The sequence below is a fragment of the Protopterus annectens genome, chromosome 2.part2 (assembly GCF_019279795.1).
Source record: "Protopterus annectens isolate FY-2018-M chromosome 2.part2, PAN1.0, whole genome shotgun sequence".
NCBI classification, from domain to species: domain Eukaryota; kingdom Metazoa; phylum Chordata; order Ceratodontiformes; family Protopteridae; genus Protopterus; species Protopterus annectens.
In genome coordinates this window covers 1,107,374,365-1,107,397,128 of record NC_056730.1, presented here as the reverse complement: position 1 = coordinate 1,107,397,128, position 22,764 = coordinate 1,107,374,365, and the positions used below count along the sequence as shown (strand labels likewise).

The 22,764-nt window shown below is 38.0% G+C and overlaps 1 protein-coding gene across 1 annotated transcript in view; it reads left to right on the top strand.

The window, feature by feature from the left end:
• The window catches only part of DOCK8 (dedicator of cytokinesis 8), a 1,731,107-nt gene that overhangs the window by 1,222,199 nt on the left and 486,144 nt on the right, over window positions 1-22,764 (top strand). Inside the window, exons 31-32 of the mRNA XM_044064485.1 lie at window positions 17,471-17,610; window positions 19,476-19,658. Coding sequence (XP_043920420.1) covers window positions 17,471-17,610; window positions 19,476-19,658 — 323 coding nt within the window. The remainder of the gene's footprint in view (window positions 1-17,470; window positions 17,611-19,475; window positions 19,659-22,764) is intronic.

The following is a 22,764-nucleotide window of genomic DNA, read 5'->3' as shown; positions in this document are numbered from 1 at the left end:
AGTAAAAGGTATATGTCCTTTTCCCCACTGTAGTGCAATCCTGGAGTTAGTATATATGGTTGGAGGATGGGGGGGCAGCGCCCCCCACCTAGTTTGGTTTTATATCATCTGGGTTCTGTTAAGAGGGTAAGTAAGTAGTTTTTAAGTTCTGGAAAGAGTTAGCCATTGGTGTTGTAGGTGTCCATGTCTATGGTTTACAAGTTAGTATTTTGAAATTCAGCATTGTAAGCTTTCAGTAAAATGAGTTTCAGTCAAGTGAGTTTTCAGTATTTTGAAAATTAGGTGTTTTGGTCTCGGTCAAATGAAAGTCAGTCAAATGAGATTTCAGTCATGTAAAGTAGACCCATATATATATATATATATATATATATATATATATATATATATATATATATACTGAAATCTCAGTAGACCAAAATTTAAAACACCGAGCTGAAAAGCTGAACATTTCATGAGTGAAACTTCAGAATGCTGACTTTCAAATGCTCGACAGTCCAAGTTGAGCGGAACAGATAATCCATTCTTGTGGACATTGTAGTGCGATCTCAGAGTTGGTATCAATAAGTAGCATGGGGTTGGGGGGGCGGCTCAGCTGCCCTGCAAAAACATGAAATGTAAAGGTTTGTACGTGCTTTTTTTTTATTTAAAGTGTATTTTATGTATTAATGGTAAAAGGGTTTATATTGGTTTAGATGGTGGGTGGGGTGTGGGTGAGAGGAAGTAGGTGGTTTTATTTGGAATGTTGTGGGTTTTTTATATGTTCTTTGTACATTGTAGGGAGGTTTGTCAGAATTTTGTAGTGTCGGGGTTGTGTGTGTCAGGTATGTGAGGTGTTGGTTCTTGTGTAGTGTTGGTGTTGTGGGCTTGGTGTTTTAAATGTCGGTCTACTGAGATTTCGGTAATCTCAAGTAGACCCATATATATATATATATATATATATATATATATATATATATATATATATATATATCTACTTCACATGACATGACTGAGTTTAAATTTCAAAATACTGAAAACTCATTTGACTGAGTATCATTATACTGAAAGCTTACAATGCTGAATTTCAAAATGTCGAAATTTAAGACATAGATGTGACGTGTTTCCCTTCCCTATAAAAAACACAGGTTGTTCCACATCTTGAATGCCTTGGGATAGCACAGCCTTAAACCTACCTCCAGTGCATTTGTGTACAGGGCTGAACTCTTAGTAACTCCTTAGCACAGTCTGCACTTCTGGTAAGTGATATTCCCGATGCTCTTGAGTAAATTATCGTGACATCTAATGTATAGCAGCAGATGATGATGGGGCTTCGGTGTTTTATCCGTCAGGTTTAGACCATGGGATCTCTTTTATTTCATTAAATAATCTTTCTGTTTTAAGAGATGCTTGCAGTTTCAAAGGGGCTTTCCCTCTTGTGAGATATGTTAAAGGACAGGTGATAATCCCTAAATTACAAATGTTCTGTAGTACTCAGCTAGTCCAAGGAGAGTCTTCACGTGTTTCTTAGTGGAGGGTATAGGGCAGTTTTTATAGCCTCTGTTTTACTGTTTGTATTCTTAGCACCTGTCTTCTTGTAGGAAATCCCAAATGCTTAGCTTCCACCTTGCCCAGTTTACTTTCCTTAGCATTCATAGTTAAGCATGTCTTGTAGAATCTAGCACAGCCTGCACTTTTGGAAGTGGTATTTTCTGTCTTCTTAATGGCTCACCATGCCACACAGGTATACAACACCATATAATGAGGGGGCTTCAGTATTTTATCCATCAGCCTCTGAAGGGGGGCTGGGGCTTCACCCAAATAGTAATACTTCATACTGAAATAGACTACGAGATATTACAAAGGCTGATTTTTTCTTTGGTAAAATGGGTAAGTGGTATCTGCCAGTACCCTCTGTCAAGTCCAGTTTTCTCAAGTATCTGGCCTTTCCTAGGTTCTCTAGCAACTCATCAATTCTTCACATGGGATCGCTATAAAATTTTGCAATAATTAACAGTTTTCTAAGGTCATTATGAAATCACTTTAACTGGAAAGCACTTAAAAATCTACCACTATGTACTGCAATCTTAGATTTGAATACATCTTTTCTGAATATCCTCACACAGAACTAAAATAATCAAAGTAAACTCTGCACCATGGCTTTTTACCAACGCTAAACAACACATAAACTATAGGGCTCTGCACCATGGCTTTTTACCAAAGCTAAACAACACATAAACTATAGGGCTCTGCACCATGGCTTTTTACCAAAGCTAAACAACACATAAACTATAGGGCTCTGCACCATGGCTTTTTACTACAGCTAAACAACACATAAACTATAGGGCTCTGCACCATGGCTTTTTACCACAGCTAAACAACACATAAACTATAGGGCTCTGCACCATGGCTTTTTACCACAGCTGAACAACATATAAACTATAGGGCTCTGCACCATGGCTTTTTACCACAGCTAAACAACACATAAACTATAGGGCTCTGCACCATGGCTTTTTACCACAGCTAAACAACACATAAACTATAGGGCTGTGCACCATGGCTTTTTACCACAGCTAAACAACACATAAACTATAGGGCTCTGCACCATGGCTTTTTATCACAGCTAAACAACATATAAACTATAGGGCTGTGCACCATGGCTTTTTACCACAGCTAAACAACACATAAACTATAGGGCTCTGCACCATGGCTTTTTACCACAGCTAAACAACACATAAACTATAGGGCTCTGCACCATGGCTTTTTACCACAACTAAACAACACAAACTATAGGGACAAGGCTTGGATAGTCTGGTCATAAAATAAAACCATGAAAACCTGTAATATTACGAACACCTTAGGAACTGAGCCAGTGTACGATATCTGATAAAAAAATCTTAATACACTTCTTTTCAGAATACAAATAAATATAACCCCAAGGCATTGTTGACATCAGTAAACAATCTCCTCTACCCAGGGCAAATAATTACCCCTAGCCTGTCCACTGTGAACCTCAACAACACTGTTGCTGACCAGTTTAACTACCATGTCATTCATTCCATTGAATCATTACATAACAACAACAGTTGCACTTATCTTCAAGTTGCATCACCACAAAACAGCCCTCAACTAAAATTCACATTTGAACCTGTCTCTACCCACACTATCAGGGAAATCCTTCTTAAATTAAAATCTACCACACTGGCACTAGATAATCTGCCTGCAGCATATTTAAAAATTGGAGCAGATGCAACAGGCTACCTAGTTTCCATTCTGATAAATCACTCTCTTGCAAAACACTATGCTCCTGAACTAAGGGTGGAACTTAACACAGAGCTTTCAAATTATAGCTCCATTGCAACCAGCTCTCCAATATCCAAAATTATTGAAAAATATATCCACTATTAACTCCTAAAATATTTATACTCTGACAGCATTCTCTCACCCACACAGTATGGCTTCCATCCTAACCATAGTGCAACTACTGCCCAACTCAACTTTACTAATACAGTCAATAGTAGCAAAAATGCTGGTAAACTTGTCTCCTAACTCGTTTGTGACCTATCAAAAGCATTCGACACAGTATCATACCCATTATTACTTCTAAAGCTCTAGGCATCTCTTCCTCATCTTGTTTTGGTTTCATACCTACTTATCAAACAGGACACAAGCAGTAAAGTGTAAAGATGATAATACATCCATTTTTACCTGTGTCCTTAAGAGTCATCCAAGAATCGGGTCTTGGGTCACTGTTATTCAGTTCTTCACAGATGACCTTTACTCTACCACTGAACATGCCACTATAGTTCAGTATGCAGATGACTATGCTCTTACCTGCACAGCTGAAAACTTCACAGATGTATAAGAAGTGACAAAACAATCTTTCTCATCTAATGAAACATGCCTAAGTAATGCTCAAATTCTCCTTAACTCCAGGAAGACTTACCTAATCTTATTTATTCCTACCAAAAAACATTTTCACAATATACTTGGCCAATTATACCAAAACAGAACAGGTCACACATACTAAACTTCTACAGGTCACAATAGATGGCAAAATGAAATTTGACAATCACATAATCAAAACCCATCAAAAACTTGTCTTACTATATAGTGCCGAACTATCTTACTGACAGAGCAAGAAAACATGCCTCCACAATACTCATCAGTCTTCAGACTACATTACTGCTCAAAATGAAACGTTACAACAAAGACACTAAAATTGCAGCTAACCATCATTCAGAAACACACCACTGTCTATTACTAAAACATCTTAAGTGGTTAGAGCTCTCACATCTAATACTGACACAACTGCTATCAACCCATAAACTTATACATCAACCGCATGACTGTCTTGTTCTACAATCTATTATCCAACCCATCTCCCCAAATGGAAAACTCAGATCTGAGGACAAGTCTCTCTTTGCTGTTTGTAAATCCTATAACTCAGCAGGTTACTCACTTTTCTCTAATTGTGTTTTGATAGCATGGAACGCCATTCCTCTGTCTGTCTGAAACAAATCAGCAACCTAAACACATTTAAAACTTACCTAAAGCACTTTCTGAGTACCTGTTCATAGTTCTGCTCATCTCCTAGTTAACCCAACTTAGCTTTACCCATTCTAAGAGTTAGAACTCACAAAACTCCTACTTCCAATAAAATCAAAGGTCATACATCATGTGACTTCAGCTTTCCATTTCTTCACTTACTTTGTTCTTTTCACCTGTTTGCTTTTTTTCACAAAGCATTCTTATACACTCTACCATCCTTCATTCACATATTTCTCTCATCTATAACGCCCATTGTCTTTAACCTAAGTTTTTGCCAATTTTCCCCTTCAGTATTTTTCACTTATCTTTCCTGCTTTTCTCCTCCTATTTTACCTTTTTCACTTCACTCCCTTTTTCTATTGTCAGCCTGCCAATCTGCATCTCAGCTGTTTTTCAATCGTTTATATACTGTAATGAATATGCCATTTTTTTTCTTTTTTCATCTTAATCGTCATTATTTTTTTCCTTGTATTATTTCTTAAAATTCATTCTCTTACTTTCTGATTTTGTACTGTTGACAAAAATTCTTCTATTTGTTGTTCAGTTAACTATTCCCTAGTCTTTCTCGGATGAACTTCAGACTGCAAGTCCTCTGTAGAATTTGTGCTTCTTTATGTAGCTTCAGTACATTAATGTCACAGATTGTTCTGTATGTCTCCTTTCTGGCTAGCAGTGGTAACTAGTCTCCTGGGTTAAATTCTCTCAGTTTGAAATTCTTAGTATAAGCTTGCTGCTGCATTTCCTGGGTTGTCTGCATCTACTCTCTTACTAAGGGCACCACTAGCTTTAATCTTTCCTGCAAGCTAACATATTGTACTGAGAGGTTATAACAAAACAGAAATTGATATGAATCTGAATAGTTTGACTAAATTGAGAAAATGTGAAGGGAGACCTTATTTTCTGGGGGAGATAGTAGTAAACATAAAATAGTTAGGGATAATGATATTAGAGTACCCCTGACTTACTCTAATAACATAGCTAAGATAGAAACTATTTTAAAAAATAATTGGTCAGTATTTAGTACTGATACAGATGTACAATCAATTGTAGGAAATAAACCAAGGTTTACATATAAGAATAAGAAAAATTTAAAAAGAATGCTTTGTTACCCACGTACAGTGAATGAAGATACCAGCCCCCCCTGTTCCAAGGGTACGTCTAAATGTTCCCATTGTAATTGGTGTCAATATATTGACACCAATAATAAATTATACACCCAGATACTGGGAAAGTTATGAATTTTAATGTTTTTGCAAATTGTGAAACATGTCATTTAGTTTATTTAGCTGTATGTCAAATTTCTTCAGCATTCTTGGGCGATAGAATACGTAAACATGTATATAACATCAACCATTCAATATGTTCTAATGCATTAGCCAAACGTCCATATAAATGGACCAGAACATAAATTCAAATTTCAAGTGATTGAAACTATTACAGAAAGCATACTGGAAGGTGACATAAAAAATAGGGTAGAAACAAGTGAATTAAAGTGGATTATTAGAATGAGAGGAAATAAAGGGAAAGGACTGAATGATAAAATATGTATTAAGCCTGTACTCAAGAACAGAGTGTTCAGATGATAAAATTGTTTTATATATATATATATATATATATATATATATATATATATATATATATATTATAATTCATTTAATTCATATTAGAATTGTTTTTAAAAATTATTAGTTTGCATCCTAATAGACAAAGACGAACATGCGCTATAGCTACAACTTGATGGCTTAATTAGCTGATTAATTAATGTATGCCTCTCATTGGTTAAAGTTTGTTTTTTTGTATCATTGTCTGATGAAGCGGCAGTAATAGCCGTGAAAGCGCTAATAATTTTAAATGAAAGAACCTTTTATGTACTATTTCTGCTGTGGGCTGCTTCACCTTTGCTTTTCTTTGATTGTGTTACTCATCATTCTGGTAACGTTATTGGGTGAAGCTCTTGTACCGCTGGTGTTGTCCAGGTTTGATTTTTCTACAACATATTGTACTGTTGCACTTTTGAATGCTGTTTTTTCTTCTTCCCAAGTTTTCTTAGCAATATCAAGCAGCACTCTTGGACATCCACCATAAAAAACATTGCAAAGGGGTAAACCCAGCACTTGTCTGATTGCAAACAGTACGTAGGTTAACAAATGGTCTCAGTTTTTACTGTTTGGATCAATAACCTTCCTTAGCATGGATTTCAGTGTTTTATTTAACAGCCCTCCCTAATCTTTCAGTCTGCAGATGCTAAACTGATGTTTTCACCTGTTTGACACATCTGATACAGTATCTTTGACATAAAGTGAACGAATGACTTGGTCAGTAAGTTATCACATTAAGAATACACACTTAAGAGAAGAAAAGTATTATTTGCTCTTTCGTAATAGTCATAGAATTAACTTTGCATAATGACACTGAGTCTTGAAATTTAGTAGCATAGCATGTAATGACTAGTGCAAACTGATACCCATTGCTAGATTTTGCTAGTGGTCCAAAAATGTCTATAACACTATGTTCAAACGATGCCTCTATGATAAGTATTGGGATCATGGAACATTTATATCCAGGATGGAGGGAAGTTTTCTGGCATTCTGAACAAGATGCACAGAAGTCCTGCATCTTCATCCTTAAGCCTAACCAGGACCATCTGGCTCATACTCTTGCCTTAGTTTTGGCCATCCCAAGGACACCTTCCAACATAAGACCAAGGACTGACTTCATTACTAGTATCCTGATAGGTTTGGGCATTAATAATTGGCATAGATTCTCATCTCTTTCTTTGCTTACTCTATGTAAGAGATCATCTTTTATGTCAGAACAGGGGGATAATTAATGGTATCATCATATTGCTTACCTTTCCCAACAACCATGGTTATGTTCTGTCTTGCACTGCTTAAAGTCACATTCTCATTATGCTTTTTTTTTAAAGTTTATGCAACGTATATATGCATCCACTAATGTAGGGTTGCATTCTTGAGTAATTTGTATTAAGGTGGAAGTTTTAGCTTCTTCCCACAAAAATGCGGGCACTGCAGACTCTTCTACATCTTAAAACTCACCTTCTGCTCTACTGTCTTTGCTATCAGTACAGGCCTGTCAAGTGCTCTGTTTTCTTTTAAGTTGCAGTCCTCAGTAGCATTTGCATCAGTGTTAGTAGCACAGAACTTATTGATGTGATTCCTCCCCCCACATTTGTAACAAATTAACACATTACTTGCAGCTTTTTGTTGCATAGATAATCTTATATTTCTTGTAGCAGAATTAACCAGATGGCTTAGTGGTTAAGGTCTTCGTCTCCCATGCGCAAGGTACAAGGTTCGATCCTGACCTCTGAACATTCCTTGTTTGGAGTTTGCATGTCCTCCCTGTGTCTCCGTGGGGTTTCTCCCATGTCCGAAAAACATGCTGAGTGTTTCCATGTCAAACTCATCGATGAATGGAGCTGTGGGTAGCAGCATAGACTCTACATGGTGCCCTATGGGGGAAGAGTTGTACAGACCAACCGCTTTGGGCATCTACTGTGGTATGCATTATTCTCAAGATAGGAGAACACGGATCACAGACTGCACACATTGGCAGGGCTAGCCACTTGACGGTGTAAAATATGGCTCTAGATGATTCAGTCATGTTGACTAATGTTACTAAAAAAGGGCAGGGGTAGTTAATGGTAATAAGTGGGTTGAGGACCCGGCCTACTCTGACCCACACCAGGGACCTGTGCTAACGGTGGGATGGATATATGTACCCCTGTTGGCCAGTGTGTGCCCACCAAAAAGCCCAGCAGCCCTGGGTCAATAAGCTACTGGCTGGCTGTTGTCTAGTTGCCCAGCCTGGGTTACCTGGGATAGCTCTGTTGAGCAAAAGCTGGACATTAAATCAACCAACCTGCAAACATGAACTGAGAATTGCTAGGCATAATGTAGGTTCACTGACAGGACACAGCTTGGAAGTGGATGACATGATGATATGGAGGAAGCTGGACATCATATGTATCCAGGATCCAAGATGGAAGGGCAGTGCAGCAAAGTCACTTGGCTTGGGATCCAGAGTCTACTACTCAGGTGGAGGGCAGGCTAGACATGGTGTAGGAATTCTGGTGAGAGAGAGTTTTCAGAAGGCAGCAAGGGATATCATCAGAATAAATGACAGACTCATGGCAGTCAGACTCCAGTGTAATGATAGGGCAGTATTCATAATCTCAGCCTATGCCCCTAAGCAGGGTTGTGATAGTGAGGAAAAGAGTGCATTCAGACAGTAGTTGCAGGACCTACTAGATAAAGCAGGACAACATGAATTGGTGTTGATAATGGGTGGCTTGAATGCACATATTGGGACAGACAGAACAGGATATGAAGACTGCCTGGGTCCACATGGGTGGGGCAACAGGAATAAAGAAGGAGAAGCCATTCTAGACCTGTCTGGCAAATAGCTTGATAGTAGTCAACACATGGTTCAGAAAGAGAGACAGTCACAAGATCACATACAAGAGTAGTCAACATGCAACTCGGGTAGACTTCCTCCTAGTAAAGAAAAGGCACTGGGGCAGAATCCATGATTGCAAAGTCATTCCCAGTGAAACAGTTGACCCACAGCGTAAACCACTAGTTGCCACAATCAGCTACAAGCAGTGGTCAGAGAAGGCTCCAAGGTCAACAGAGACCAGGTTGAAGACCTGAAAATTGACTGGAGAGAAAGTACAACAGTTCAAGGAATTACTCAGGGCTCTAGCACCCCAAGAAGAGGAGGAAATAGGTGGAGTTGAAGAAGAATGGCAGCGCCTAAAAACAGCATGTGTTAGGACTACAGAAAAAGATATGTGGCCGAGCCAGGTATGGGAATAAGGTACATAAGGAAAGCTGGTGGTGAAATGCAGAAGTCCAGGAAGTCATAAAAAGGAGTGCAGGAAGAAGTGGGAGACAGAAAATACTGACCAGGCTAGGAAGGACTACTGGTTGGCTAACAAAGAAGCTAAGAAAGAAGTTGCAATAGCAAAGAATAGGGCATCAGAGGCACTGTACCAACTTCTGAAAGTGACTCAGTAAGGGGCACAAAGAAACTATATCAGGTTGCAAGGCAAAGACAAAATATGAAGAAGAAGCAAAAATCCACAAACAGGAAACCAAAACCAGCGAAAATGCTTAGAGACCTTTATTGGATAGCCACAAACACCGTGAAACAAGTGCTTTTGCTCGGTTAATACCGAGCTTTTTCAAGATAACAATACAATGCAGTTAGCTTGAATAAATAGAGAACATAAAATCACGTGATTAAATAATTAACATAATTAATAAAAATTAACTCTGTTGAATAAGCAATAATTAGAATTATTATTCAAGGTTTTATTAAAACAACATATTATGCACTTAAAATTACTAAAAAATGAAATAGTAAATGCAGGAGTTCCTGCAAACCTAAAGAATAATCTTTGTCACATTAAAAAACTAAATAACTAAATACTAAAATCACCTAAACGAAAAAATTAGAAGGTAAGAATATTAAAATATTAAAATATGATGCCTCTTATGAATGAATAAAAAAAGTGTTCACCAAAAACATTGTGAGTAATACAATAATATAAATCATGTTCTGAGGTTCATAATAACCGAAAATAAATGTGTGCATGTGTAACTGTTTCATACGTCCACTTATACTCTCTAATTCAAATCAAACAAATAATGGTGCTATAGCCGAGCTATCATTAATTTAAGGACGCTGCTGATGTTAATGTTGTCATTAAGGCCAGGTGGTTTTCCAGCATCCAGCCTGAGCTGCCAGAGAAGTTCTCTGTACTCCAAAGTAGTCTCCCAATCACCTCCTCTAGCATCTGGTGCCACTTGTTCTAACACCATAAACCTAAGCTCCATTCTGGGACACAGGTGGAAGTGCTTGTAAAAGGCATTAGATTCCCTTTCTTTAGAGATGTCATAAAGGTGTTCATAAATTCTCTTTCTAAGGGGTCTCTCAGTTTTCCCCTACATAAAAACTGGAGCAAGATGTACATACACCTAAATAAACAACCCCTTTTGTTCCACAGTTTGAATAACAACTGGAATTAAAAAGAAATTTCCTCGATGGAATATAAAAAGTCGAATCATTAATGATGGCATTACACTGCTTGCAAGCACCGCATTTAAAAGTGCCTAGCCTGGGATTGCCCAGTGTTGATCTTGGGGTGTGTTTCCTTTCAAACAATTCTTTAAGGTTAACATCTCTCTTTCTTACATAATTAGGGCGTGATTACACCAATTTTTTCAGCTCCTCATGAAGAGTGAGAACTGCCCAATGTCTCCATACCACCTTTTCAATGTCCAAGGAGCTGAGGGAATAGGTGTGGATAAAGCAGCTATGCTGTTCTACGTGATCCTCAGTTTTATCCTCTTTCACTTGAGGAACCCCACTACCTATCGGGGGGGATATCTACTATCCCTGTTGTCTATAACTTCCTGGGCCAAGGTAGTCACTAGTGAAATAGGATAACCTCTTTCAATAAATAGTGACTTCAAGAATTCAATCTCATCCAAAAAGTCAAGGAGGGTGCTACACATCCTAGAGGCCCGAATGAACTGTCCCTTAATAATGCCTTTCTTTTGATAAAACAGATGCCCACTCTCAAAATGGAGATAAGAGTTAGAAAAGGTTGGTTTCCTGTAGAGCTTGGACTGGAAAGTGTGATTAGGATTGTCCTTGAAAAGGGTAACATCAAGATAGTGTAACTCACTTTCACTAACATTGTAGGTGAAAGATAAAAAGTGAGTGGTGGAGTTGAGATAGTTAAAAAAATCAATAAACTGATTCAGAGTCCCATTCCATAAAATACAGATGTCATCCAGATATCTCTTATAATGTGTTATGTGGTGGACCCAAGTTGTTGAAAAAATAAATTTCTGCTCCCACCTTTGCAGCACCACATTAGCATAGAAGGAGGCGCAAGATGCACCCATGGCTACCCCCTTCTTTTGCCTGTAGAGTTCTCCGTTAGAATAGATGAAATTTTTCTCTAACACAATTTCCATAAACTCTACTAGCAAACTGGTGACCCTATTCCCTAAATTGGCCTCTGTTACCAGTACTTCGTTAAACCATTCCAAACCAGTGGAGTGAGGAATGCTAGGGAATAACTCTACTTTGTCAATAGTAATCATTAAATGTTCGGGCTGAAAAAGAAGGGGTTGGATACCTTTGAGAAAATCCCATGAATCTTTGCAAACATTTTCCAAAGAAGAAACACATTTCTTTGCTATGTGATCAATAAATTTCCCCAGATGTTCCGTTATACTACCCGGTCCAGAAACAATGGGCCTAAACTTCAAGTGGATCCAACCCTTTGTGTATTTTTGGGATCCCGAAGATTACTGGAGTTTTGGGTTTATTCACATGCAGGTAGTTAAATAATCTTTCATTAATGGCCCCTTGCAGCAAATGGTCAGTTAGCAAAAACTTAATTTTAGAAATAGCAAGATTGACCTCATTCCTAGAGACTGTCTCATATTGTTCCGTATCCTGTAACATTCCATAGAGGTAAGTGTCATAATCAGAGCTGTACATAAGAACCACACCACCCCCTTTATCGGGCTTCATGACCCTAATACTTTCATTTTTAAGGTGGTTAACTAGCCGAACCTCTTCTACATTCAGATTAGTGGGAGGTGTGTGCGTTCCCTGTGAGTGTAAGGTCCTAAGATCCTTCTCAACCAACTCCTCAAATACTCTTATGGAAGGGTGTGTAGGGGGGTTGAATGTGCTAGCTCTAGAAAGTTCATTGTTAACATATGGCTGCCCCTTAAAATGAAATGCAAGATTTTTATTATTGTATTAGTCACAATGTATTTGGTGAACACTTTTTTTATTCATTCATTCATAAGAGGCATCATATTTTAATATTTTAATATTCTTACCTTCTAATTTTTTCATTTAGGTGATTTTAGTATTTAGTTATTTAGTTTTTTAATGTGACAAAGATTATTCTTTACGTTTGCAGGAACTCCTGCATTTACTATTTCATTTTTTAGTAATTTTAAGTGCATAATATGTTGTTTTAATAAAACCTTGAATAAGAATTCTAATTATTGCTTATTCAACAGAGTTGATTCTTATTAATTATGTTAATTATTTAATCACGTGATTTTATGTTCTCTATTTATTCAAGCTAACTGCATTGTATTGTTATCTTGAAAAAGCTCGGTATTAACCAAGCGAAAGCGCTTGTTTCACAAAATATGAAGAAGATAGTCAGACACCCATCATAAGGGATGCCAGCAACAACCTGATTATCAGCCCAGAAGATATCAAAGGCAGCTGGAAGGAGTATTGCCAGCAGCTTCTGAATGAAAAAAACCCACAGAAGCTGTACTTCCCCATAAAGAGCCTACAATGAGAGAAGAGGAGGAGCCCACCCTAGAAGAAGTAAGAACAGCACTAAGGAAGATGACATCAGGGAAAGCAGCAGGGTCAGATGAGGTCACAGTAGATACGATAAAGATGCTGGGTGAGATAGGGAAGAAATGTCTCCTGAGGGTACTCATTGCAGTGTGGAGAGAAAGGCGTATCCCAGATGACTGGAGAATAAGCATACTCGTGCCATTGTGCAAGAACAAAGGGGACATCCACAACTGTGAGCAGTACAGAGGCATCACACTCTTATCACATTGCATGAAAGTTCTGGAGAGTGTGACTGATAAATGGATATGCAGAGTAGTAGAATGTAAGATGGGAGATGAGCAGTTTGGATTCAGAGCAGGATGCAGCACAAATGACAGATACTTGAGAAGAAGCTAGAGATGAGGAGAGAGTCCAACTGGGCATTCCTAGACTTTGAGAAAGCATGTAACAAGGTCCCAAGAGAGCTGATCTGGTCAGTACTGTTGTGGTTTGAAGTCCGAGAAACATTGGTAGAATTAGTGCAGGCTATGTACATGGACCCAATGATTTAAGCGCAAACAGTGTTCGGCCTCACAGAGGGGTTCCCAGTGGGTGTAGGTGTACATCAGGGTACAGCTCTGAGCCAACTGCTGTTCATACTGGTGATGGACTACATTAGCAAACAGGTTGTAGGGGATGGATCAACAAAGCTGCTGTATGCAGATGATGTGGCAGTACTGGCAGACTCTGAGCTAGAAGTTCAGCAAAGGATAGGAGAATGGAATACAAATCTGAAGGCACATGGGATGAAACTAAGCACAGATAAGACAGTGGTAATGGCAGCAGATTGGGGAAATCAAAAGAAGCTGAGAATAGAGATAGAAGGGAAGATAGCAGAACAGGTAAACAGCTTCAAGTATCTGGGAGGAGAAGGGTAGTCTGAATGAAGCGTTCAAAGCTAGAATCAGAGGGGCTGCAGCCAACTCGCATAGAGTATCAGGTGGAGTCTATGACAGAAGAATGCCAAAGAAGCTGAAAGGTAATGTGTACAAGACAGTGGTGCGACCAGTACTACTGTATGGTACAGAAACCTGGGCAGTAAAGGCAGAACAGTTGAAGAAGCTAGAGGTAATGGAAATGAAGTGCCTGAGAAGGGTGGTAGGATGCACACTGTGGGACAGACGAAGAAATGAGGACATAAGAGCAGAAGCCAAAGTAGCTCCAATTGCAGAAAAGATCAGAGAGAACAGATTATGGTGGTTTGGGCACATGTGCAGAAAAGCAGAAGACAATCTGATGAGGAAGATTTGGGACAGACAGGAAGGAGGTAAGAGGAAGTAAGGATGTGCAGCAAAGAGGTGGATAGATTGTGTGAAAGAAGATCTGCAACAGTCAGGCATGAATGAGTGTTGAAGAAGGCAGGAGTGTGGCACTGAATCGAGAGAGTTGGCGACAGTTAACATGATACCCCAACCCCATGTAGAAAAATGGGAAAAAAGGGGCTGATGATGATGATAATGATGAATTAACCAGAGAAGCAATCAATTCAGTTTTAAGTATTTTGCCATTAGCTATCAAGTGTTCTAGTGCCCAGATGACCCAGTTCAGTTAGCAGATCGGGTGTCTGATTAGCTGGCAGGAAGGATGACCATACCCATCCTGCTGGGGAGGGAGGGACAAATGTATGTACCACACTATTGTGGTTAACTTCCATAGTGGAGAAAAGGGAAACAAACATGAGGTGCTAACTGAGGGTGGTTGGGGCATCCTACTTATACTTTTCCCTTGAAAAACTTGGGGCAGCTCATTTGCTGATGCCAGTTGCAATAATTAGGTATATGCACTGGGTGGGAGAATTATATAAAAAGCACTCTACAGCACCAGTATGATGCTTCAGCAATGTCCTTGAGCTCCTCACTGCACCCAGACATGGGTCTGGATAACCTGGCAACAGATGGGTCCAGTACACTTGGTATATGAGGAGAGGCACTGGGTGAAGTTGATGATCAGCTGTGGGGAGCCAAAAAGAAGCAAAAAAACTTAAATTATCAGGGTTCTCTGAATCACTTTTCAATACCCATTGTCTTATTTCACTGTGCAAAGCTCTTTTACATCTGTCTAATGCAAAGATCTGTAGCATTTTAATTTATTGCTAGTATCAGGTTCAAACCAAAACATTGAAATGTGCTTTAAGTCACACATCTTTATGTTTACCAGTTTATCCGCATTAAAAACGCAGTTAAATTTTTTTATTGTTTGCACTTAAGGAGTTATACCAGCCCTAGCCAAAACTGTTTTTATTAAGTTTGTCATAATCCATGTAATCACTTCCTTCCATGTTCATGAATGCTTTCAATGCCTTTCTTGTTAACTGGGATGACAGGATTTTTTTTTTGCCTACACTGCCTGTTCAAGTCCTTTTTAATGACTTAACCCTTAAATGCCGCAAAATAAGACTCCAGGTAATCCATCCTGGTTAGTTTATTCTTAGGCAGCACGGTCTTAGGATTTGTAGCTATGCTATGCTATCTATGGCTGTACTTGCAACTGCTTTTGGACAGTCCGCAGCTGTGGCTTCATGTGTCTCTGTAGTAACTTCTTCATGGTTGGGAGTCACCTTTAAATTATGACAACAAAACAAAACAAAACAATTCTAGTCCTGTAGGGAATTTAGTAGCTCAAATATGGCTTGCACATGGCTGTAGGGGTACTACAAGGATCAGGCAATTGGCAAGTCTCTGGCCATCTGCTTGTGTAGATACTACCAGTAAAAGTTCAAGGGGACATGAGCCAGGACTTACATAAAACGCGGGTTTATTCAGTTATCAATACAGAGCAATAAAACAATGCGTTGTGCCTTCTAATTGCTGTCTGTTTTGTTAACACTTTCTACATGATGTGTACAGATGTCTTCTGTTTTGGTCTGACTACATAAAGGCTGACAACATCAGTTGCTATTTATTCTTTATCACAGTGTACATAATGTTCCATCACTGACTTCCCTACCACTGCTGATTTGTTCACATCACCATCATTGTTGCTGTCTCTTAACTTCACCAGCATCTCTTTTCATGCAATGTTTTATCCTAGCAACAGGACTTCAGTCAGCACTCTGTCCATCTGATCTGATGATAAACATTTGGAGTTGCATGCCTGGGATTCTAGAACTTTGGCTGTCCTCACAACATCTTATCTGGTGGCCCTGTTTCAGTCACAATTTCTTCAACAACCACATTTTCTACTGAATCAGAATATGCAACTCCAGCACCCAGTAATCTACAGCACCAAGCTCCTCTCACAGAAAATGTGATAATGTGAAACACTCCCTTGAGAAGAAAAAAAGAGTAGAGCAGTTTTCTTAGTATTGTGGCCAAATTACTGCCAACCCTTATAAGTACTATTTAAGGTCTCCATTGAAAATAGGCAATAGATTGTTGCCTCACATCAAGATGTTCTCCCATTCGATTCCCGGCCGGAGTACGGGGAGTGCCTTCTGTGTGGAGTCTGCATGTCCGCCCCACGGTTGGGTGGGCATTCAAAAGACATGCGTAAATGGGCATGCCTTCGTTGAAGGTTGAACATCGAGCTGGCACCTCGGCATTCATGAAAATCTACTGCCAATCATTAGCCGACCAGAGTTCTGCTGTGGTGACCCCTAACCGGGAAAAAGCCGAAAGACAACAATGTTGAAAATAGGCAATAAAGCTAGTGGGGCCCACCCAGTCAACAGAAGCTAAATAAATAAATTGGTTCATAAAGTTCTTAGTTTTGTTTTTTTGTTTCTGTTTTTATAATGCTTGGAAGTAGTTGTTCACATTCTTCCACTGTTCTGCTGCTTCAGGCTTGACTATATCCTTGGACAAAAGTCAAGGAACAGAGCGTGAGAAAGGAAAGCCCTGTAGTGCAGTCAATGTAGGCTGTGGGCCTTCATCATCTTCACACTGGGTGTCAGTGTAAGAAGTCTATAAAGAAGCCTCCACTTTTTAGTTGCTCTCTCAGTGCTTAATGCCACAAGGGCTTACTTCTAAAGGTGAGAAACGTGAGGAATGCCTAAGTGATGGAACTTCCCCAGTACAATCCATGCAGTATTTTCAAATCCCAACTGCAGCTGTTCATTGGCTTTGGATTTTTTATTTTATTTATTTATTTATTTTACTATTTTGATAGGAAGCACTGCTGTCTCGAGTTATTTTCTTTTTATAAATGTTCAACTCCATTTTGTACTCTTCATCTCTAAATGCTTACAAGGTAAGTTTGAATGGGGGAGGTATCAAATAAGCAACATGCATTTGTAAAGAAGTAATCAGTTTTGTAATAATGTCATATAAAGAAGCTGCTCTGTATATGAGTTACTGAAAGTGCAGTTAGACTCCAACATTAGATTTCCATGGATAGCAGTGTTGATTACTGCAGACTGAATGCATGAAGTACAACAGATTTAGCAGGGGATCTCATCTAGACAGCATACCAAAGTGCAACAGATTTAACAGGGGATCTCACCTAGACAGCATACCAAAGTGTTATGCGAAAGTAACAGGATGATTGACATATACCCTAGTAATAAACACAACTTTTGCTATAAATGCAGTGGCAGATGCTCGAGGTGGAAAAGGACGGGATGACCAAGAACCTACAAGCCCGATCAACCATTCCATTGCTATGGCAATAGCAGGCAACCCACTCAGCTCATTACAGAAGAACAGTACCTTGACTACACCATCATCATTGGTATGTAGAAGGCATATACTTTAAAGTTTTGTTCTTTATTTCTGTAGCTCACAAAACTGATAAAGATTGCTATATTGATAAGTGAATGCAGGGGCTGAGTTTGAGTTTACTTTACTTTTGTTTTTCCCTGTCTCCTGAAAAAGATAAAATATTTCTGCTCAGTTGGTGTCATTGGAGGAGCCTTATCACATGACTGTTACTTGCCATTCAGGGACTAAGCCACAGCACACTCTTCTGCACTTTGGGAGAAACAGTAGCAGTGTGAACTTCATACATACTACTGCAAAAAGCAGAAGTACGGTGTATGTGATAAAATGGGAAGTGCCACTTAGCAAACAGGCTTTTGTGTACACATGTATTGAGTCTGCTGTGGAGACCACCCTCATATGCTGGAGCATCAGTATGTTACATAAAGCTAGAGAGTAAACAGCTTAAACAACTCTCAACCCCAAGGCCCACTACATTATGTATTGTTGGGCATCTAGCAAATTGCTGCAGTAGAAAGAGAATGACAAAATGTAGGCACTTACCATTTGTTTAAAGTAGCATTTTGTGGGATATTGCATTGGCTGTGAGGTAGCTGAATGTTTTGTTATGCATATTGTTTGAGCCTGAATACAGCATAGCTTCCACCCTGTAGCTGCATCTGTGACTGACTTTTGAAGCCTGTTCCTTAATGAGGGGCATATAAATGTTTACAGCTAAAAAGTAAAGCCATACGTTTAGATACGTGTGGATGGCAGTCATAACTAAATGTCAGACCAATATAAACAAGCCACATTTAGTATAATTAATTATATAAAATATGGTCAGGAGGACTCATAATTAGAAATACACATAATACCTGCATTGCATTATCTAGTAAGTCTGTGATTTTGTTTTTCTGCTCTGAGAACTACACCCTTTCACAATACATTATTTCATTATTAATTTATTTATTTTTATATCTATGTCCCCCATGCTCTCTGTCAATTATCAGTCTCATACTGCCAATCAACCTATTCATTCTCATCACCAGGTTGAGCGTCAAACAGGAGGGACCAGCATTCATGATGGTTCAAGGTTTTTTTATGCACTTCCCTAACCTTGCACCCAGTTGAGAAAGCATCAAGGAGGGGACATGCAATGGGGTGTAATGAAGAGCATCACCTTACTTTTACAAGGGGTATGTCCTGTCAGACACACCCACCCCTCCTCCTGAAGCACAAGCAGTAGCTTCATCAGGGGAATCACATCACTCTGTGTGTCCCCAAGTATGCACAACCCTCCCTAACCCCCTGGAAAGGTGATTTGGCCACACTTTTTCACTCAACCTACTCTCTGTCTGGCTGTTTCAGTGCTGGGGCTGCTAACCAAACCCAGGATGCTTGGGATGCACTTAAGGCTCCGTCCCTATGTCCTACAGAGCCAGGCATTATTATTTATTTGTAAAGGCAGTGTACCCAGATCCAATTTTGGATATAGTACAAGGGAACGGGATTCATCAGTTACTGTTGTGTAACACAGCATCACACCTGTTACCACCTAATTAGCTATGAAGAAATGCATTACTATGACATAGTTATATGCAGTGTAATATTTACACAAGAAATCCTAATGCTAATCTAAGTGCTCCAAGCATATTTTGGAAGGAAAACAGTGTATTAATTGAGTGAGGATAAATTTACCAAAACATGACACGTGTCTAGTGTGCAGGACATATATTTGACCAGTGGCTCACAGGGAGCAGGTAATCATTATATAGAATCAAAATGTCATTTCTTTAAATGAAAGAGGTTCCAGCGAACAAGGGTGTATGTTGACTGAAAGAAAAATAATACTTTGCATTATCCTGGCTGACTGTCTCTTTTCTGTTGAATTTTTAGGCCAACAAGTCATACAGTGTTCTCTCTGCGGAGACTTCTCGTAATCTTCTTATCTGCTTTCTATGGATCCTGAAAAATGCTGACCAGAGCCTCATTCAGAAATGGGTCCTCGAACTTCCATATGGCCTGCTCAATAGAGTTTTGGAACTACTTTATTTATGTGTCTCCTGTTTTGAGTACAAGGTAAATTATCTCAACTACATTTTCACAATAAAAACTTTATTTAGACTGTCCTGTTAAAAAGGATCCTTTACATTAAAAACACAATAAATGCATTCATCATGCTAATGGATTATACTTTCTTTTATTTTTCAAGGAAAGCATTTGAATGAAAAAAGTATGACTCTTTCATTTTCAGGTTATTTTGGAAAGCAATTTATCTATTATTAATCCAACCATAGTTTGTAGACTTGTTATCAATAATAGTATAGCCGTGAAAAAGGAAGGGCACATCAGTAAAACAAAGAGAAGGATAATGCTGCAGAGCCACGGCCACTACCCGAACTGATGTCTTGGACAGTTCCCCAGAATAAGGTCTCCTTGACTGAAAGTTGAGGACTGAAAAACCAATCCTTCATGATAGAGGACCCCACTTCTCTGAAACAGCATTGTCTAGTTCCTTACTTCAGTTGCAGACCCATCCAAACACTACAACACACATACACTCATTCATTTAAACAGCCAAACAATCAGATATGTTTAAATGAATGAATGAATGAATGCCAGTAATGAATGCTGGCACTACACTTCTGACAGTCAGCAGTACCAGGCATGCCTCATAGCATTTTACACCTAGGGCAGCCATCCCCTTTGCCCTACCAGAGCCATGGGTCTGGTGCGGTACAGCTCCATATCAGATGTGTGAGAACTGTAAACGTGAGTCTCACAACTACAAAAACTAAACTGTGACTGGCAAATAAATGCAACAAATCTTAAAACTTACAGTAATATCATTAAAGCACACCACTGCAACCCTATACATAGGCCATTGCCTGGAAACCATTGCTACTTATATACACTAACTCTGAGATCATTGTACCTTGAAGAAGGAATTCTTTGAGATGCCATAACCTCAGACTTAGTATATATTCCAACAGCAACAGATGAAAGGCAGATGAACGAAAACCACAAGACCAGTAAAATTGAGTAGATTTATTAGCTCTCTTGATGAAACAGACAAAAAAGTTTGTTCTCTCTCAACAGACAAAAAAGTTTGTTCTCTCTCTAGCGCCTCGGCCACAGTAAGCCTTCAAGGAGTAAACCTTCACAATTGTAAAACACTTTATATACTGACATCAATTAAAACAATTAAAATTAATTATACAATTATACAATTAATTAATTAATCAAATCACACTTTTCCAGCAGCACTCTGTATTCAATCCATTTGGTAACAAAGTGCCATATTTTAAAATAAAAATAGTTTCTTTACTCAATAGTGACTTTTCAACCATATGGCCATTTATTTCAGTGTCAGCTACTTGTTGTAAGATAGTAGCCTGCAAACTATCACTTAAGCCATTGTGATATTGTCCAAAATGTAAAGCTAATGGGCTTTCTGCTTTTTGATTCCTTATGTCCCTTAAATGTTCAAGTAATCTTACTTTGAACATCCTTTTTGTTTGACCAATATAAAACTTATTGCACCCACATTTTATAACATAAATTACCTTTTGTGTCTTACAATTAAATATACCATCTGGAGTAAACCTAACATTATTAATACTTGTGAAAACTTTTTTTATATATGTACAAACACTACAGTTTCCACATGGAAATGTACCTAAATCAGAAATTTCATAATACATTTTACACTCTGGTTTTAAAAATTTTGTATGTACTACCATGTCTCTTAGACTTCTACCTCTTTTATATGAAAAAATTAATTTTTTCTCCATTAAATTATTAAGTTCCTCAAAATATTTTAAAAATTCCCAAAAGTGCAAAATGCATTTTTTAATATCACTACTAAAAAAAATTATAAGTAGACACTAAGAAAATATTTTTATCCAAATTATTTATTTTATTTTTATTTTTGGTATAATATTTGTTATTATAACTAGTATAACCAATATTCTGTGAATTATATCTTAATTCTGCTACTTTCTGAATATCCAATTCAAGCAGTCTAGCATCATATTCTCTTCTCAAAAACATTTCTTTTGTTATTTGGATTTCCTGTAGAAATATATTATCATCATTACATAAACGCGAAATCCTTAAAAACTCTCCATATGGCAAGGATTGGATAATTTGAGTAGGATGACAACTGTTAGCCTTCAAAAAATCATGTGGCATACCAAATTTCCTATGTATACTAGTAATTATTGGATAGCCACTTTGACCTATTAACTTAATATCCAAAAAATTCACTGTATGTCCACATTGTAAACCTTCAAAAGAGATATTAAACCTATTTTGCTGAATTTCTTTTACAAATTGATTTATATTGTTGAATCCATCATCACACAGAAAAATCAAATCATCTATGTATCTATAGTATATTTTGACATATTTCTGTACAAATTCATTCTTATAAATACATTCTTGTTCAACTAGGCCCATAAATACATTAGCATACATTGGTGCAAATGGGGCACCCATAGCTGTCCCTTGTATCTGATGAAAAATCATATCATTAAAACAAAAATAATTATTTTCTAGGCAAAATTGAACTAAATCAAGAACATAATGCGTGTAAGGATGATCCCCCATACTTTTATATATTGCTTCTAAGCCAAATCTGTGTTGAATACTAGTATACAGACTCTTAACATCTAATGTGATCCAATACATACTTTTACTCCATACAATAGACTTTATTTTGTTCAGAAAATCAAAAGAATCTCTTATATATGATGGTAGACAAACAACTTCTTTAAGTAATACCTTATGTAATACTATTCCCAAGTTGTGTAAAAAATATTTTCTGGCTGAAACAATTGGTCTACCCGGAGGTTTACTAAAATTTTTATGAATTTTAGGTAGGCAGTAAAAGTATGCTGGACCTACATCAGATGATATTAACTTCTTTTTCACATCAGATTCTGTCCAATAACCTAGTCTCAAACCCTTAGAAATTAAATTATTATAACAATCCTTAGCACATTCTATAACATCCTTTTGAACTACACAATATACAGATTCATCATTTAGTAAATCTAGACACATCTGTAGATACTGTGTGTGGTGCATTATCACAATCTTATTGCCCTTATCAGAGGGCTAAACAATTAAATCACATTGTTTAGAAAATTGTATTAACTCTCCCCATTCTTGTTTGGACAAA